Consider the following 3,612-nt stretch of genomic DNA (forward strand, 5'->3'; position numbering starts at 1 on the left):
AATGTAAATCGTTTTAGAATGGAAAAACAAAAACGCAAAGCTTTTTCACTTAATGAAAACTATGAGATTATTAACATTTTTTCAAGTTCGTTATATCCGGACTCAACTGTCTTAACGTAACTAACTAAATATCGTTCGCAAATCACGGATCATTTTTCAGTGCAGCACCAGTTAATGTCAAACATTCTTAAGTGGCAAGAAAACAGACATATTTTTTTGCGCAGAAACGACGAATGCTACAAGATTTTACAAAGAAGCACAAAATTGAGGATAAATTATTAGTGTATGTATGTGATATGTATGGTATTTAACCAAAAAAAATTGAGTTAATTCCATTCAACAAATAAAAAGTTCTGGTAGTTTTTGTACCACGACACTCAAGAATTCACCACTTGCCTGAAACCGCTGAACTCAAATGTTTCATAAAAATATGAGTCTTACATAAGAACAAAGTCACAGCGAGTTTCACCAAAATCAATCGTACCAGTCTCCCGATATTTCAAAAAAGATAATTTTTTTGCAGAACTTTGACCATCAATAGCAGAGGATCCAGACATTTTTTGTTTATAAAAGTTAGGCCAGATCGTCTTCTTTTGATGCAAAGAATATCGCAGTACCCTTTTGATCATGTGCTTACGGGACACCCTATATACCTACGTATCAGAGTAGGTATGTCACGATACTAATTTTCGATAAAAGGGCGAAAAGTGCCGTTTGTCGAACGACGATGGCGTTTGACGTCAAACCGTCAGGAGTTCGGAAACTGATTTTCGCTCTCGTATCGAACAATATTTATCATTTGAGTGAAAGACCACGAATTATAAGTTGTGATAAATAAGAGTAGTTATAAATAAAAAGCATCGATGTCAGATTCGAAATTATATGTCACTGCTATTTTTCAAACGTCACGTTTTGACGTTTGCAATTTTCTAACACTTTCGTAAGCATATACAAGTGAAACAATGGGTGCTAGAGATGTCGCTTTCACTGTACAGCGTTTGTATGACATTTGCGCCATTTAAAAAGATCGTGTTTTGCTTGTGGCAACATCGACGAACGCAGAAAAATAGGCCAAAAGGCTGAACACAAGTTCAGTTTGTTACAAAACAAAGTTATAAATTGTAATTAGAGTTTAACTTATGGTCCGGTAATTCATTAAAAAAGCATGTCGGTTACTTTTTAATGAAAATACTTTACAGTGACGGTGGCACGTTTTTATTTGACCATTTAATTAAATTCTTTACTATTTTAAAAATAGTTTTATTCGGTTTCCCCAATTTTTCCAACTAATTTTGAATGTGGCATTTTGATAATAGGAAAATTTATTTGCCAGGATTATGTCATTGACGCAAAAGTAGAAGAAAGTGAGATTTACACACAACTACTTAATATTGTACTTTTATGTGTCGTCGACTGTAGAAAAGTTTAGTGTCTTATTATCAAATTTCAGATAGAAGTGTTTTCGTTTGTCTGAAAGAGTGTAGCACTGTAGTACGCATGCATTTCGTAGATTCCTTGTACTGTGTTTAACTAAACGCGCTTTAAGATCTATTTGGTTTAAATGTATTTGAGGAACCAACTTTCCTTAACAGTGAACAATGAATCGTGAATGAAACCCTCTTCTACGGACTGGACAGTAGGCAAAAGTAAATATAGTAGTAAGTAGTTATCATAGGCAGAGTAGGTAGTTGAGACCCACCTGGCTTGAAAGCAAAACACTCCAATACGAATAACTGGGAAGCCCAAAAGGGTTAGTGAAATACTAGTAGAAAGTGGTTACGGAAGTTTTCGACAGCATGGAGACTCACCTTCTTTGTTCATTCCTGCATCCTGGCACTTTTGTAGGCGGCACGCCCGACATTGGTTTCTGTGAGCCTTGTCGATCTTGCAAGAACCCGGAATTTTGCTTTTGCAAACGTATTTGCGATCTCTGCGAATCGATCGCTTGAAAAAGCCTGCACAGCCATCGCAGGCAAAAATGTTGTAATGTTTCCCGGATGAGTTGTCTTGACAAACCTTGCAAGGTATGTCCAGAATTCGACCTGGAAACACAAGACCACTTTCAACAAACTTATACAATCATAGATTTCATCCGAATTATTCATTGCTTTACAAATACAGCGTTTCCTAATCGTTTTTATGTCATTTACTGTTGCTCTTGCCAATCCAGAAGAACAGCGGCAGACGGCAAGCAGCACAAGTATCAAATGGGAACATGGTAGGCATATAAAGGTTGGCGTTTTATCATTGACGAATAATAATGTTTAAGTTGAATTTAATCAATTATTATCCGAAATATCACAGTTTTGCAAAATATATTTAATTAATGCTTGTGTTAACCTTTGAACAGTTAAGAAGCTCAATACGTACTGGTGCCCATGGTCATGGTGTAGTGTCACCAAACTCTCACCGACACTTGCAACAAACAATATATGTATGACTCTTTCAGAATCGACTGGCTGATAAAAACGTATGAATGAGAGAATAAATATAACGGGCTCCTTAACGCGCATCGAAAAAAATGAAGAAGATAGATAACACGCCTATTTACATAAAAAACAAAGCTCTTGATCGCAAAAACCGATAAGACCGAACTAGATATAATAAAGTTATAGATTAATACTAAGTACTATTGGTGAATTGGTTTCCACAACTCGAACATTATTATACGCATAATCTCTCGAAAGCGGCAAAAAGCAATACGGGGGTTTCTTAATGATTTTCAAGGTTGAGGTTTTATGAGAATACCTCTTTAATGGCTTTGGCTGAAACATGTCGAACGGTTCTATTTTGCAACCGGCACTTACTTGTGTCATTTTCAGATACGTTCAGTTTCTATGAATTTCAGACCATCTAAAAATTGAATGATTTTAATGTTCATATCTTGTTTGGTTTACATAATTTCGTGCTGTTATCGGCATACATAAATGCAAAACGCCCTTCCCACTATGTGCAACTGCATGAGCTCGAAGCGGAAATAAGAAAAAGGGAGGCGTTAACTACCCGCCTATACAAGTGCAAGTTGCTCATTTTCAGGATGTGCTCATTTCGCAGTTGTGTTTGTAAAGATCGTATTGGCTACTAACAGATCAGAAGCATATTTAATTCTTAGTCAAAGGCATGTGAATGTCCACAGTTTTATTTGGGTAATTATTTTATGAATCTCTTGTTTGCAAAGGCGGATCCACGACCCCTCCATGACCTCCATGACCCCCCCCCCTCATTCAATTCTCTATCCAACGATGCCAAAACGAATTCTTTGGCCATTTCTTTCTGTTTAGAATGATGTACAAATGAGCCTTCTTGCTCATTTTGCCTCCGAGATATGAGCAAAAACGGGCCGGAAAACATGAAATTTTGGCATAATCTTGAATATTAATTGATATTCATATTTCGCTTTCTGGGCCAAAACTATTCGAATTTCCTCACTCACGTTGTACGACTGAATCGACTTTTCAATTCTCTATCCAACGATGCCAAAACGAATTCTGTGGCTCGAATGGTTCTTGAGAAACTCCGAAAAAAGCAGCGTCATGTTCAAGTAGATTTTGCAACTCAAAAAAAACCACGCAAATCTAAAACTTCTTGAATTCAAGCCTTTTTTGAGAAAAC

General features: G+C 36.5%; 1 protein-coding gene across 1 annotated transcript in view; it reads right to left on the reverse strand.

The window, feature by feature from the left end:
- Positions 1–3,137, reverse strand: part of LOC109543220 (nuclear receptor subfamily 2 group E member 1) — a gene marked incomplete in the record, with an annotated part of 5,482 nt that extends 2,345 nt beyond the window's left edge. Inside the window, 2 exon segments of the mRNA XM_048670436.1 lie at positions 1,809–2,042; positions 2,371–3,137. Of these exon segments, the coding sequence (XP_048526393.1) occupies positions 1,809–2,042; positions 2,371–2,386 (250 nt within the window).
- Between the last annotated feature and the right edge of the window lie 475 nt (positions 3,138–3,612).

Source organism: Dendroctonus ponderosae, unplaced genomic scaffold (genome assembly GCF_020466585.1).
Source record: "Dendroctonus ponderosae isolate FM_Combo_2020 unplaced genomic scaffold, Dpon_F_20191213v2 Dpon_F_20191213_1, whole genome shotgun sequence".
Lineage (NCBI taxonomy): Eukaryota > Metazoa > Arthropoda > Insecta > Coleoptera > Curculionidae > Dendroctonus > Dendroctonus ponderosae.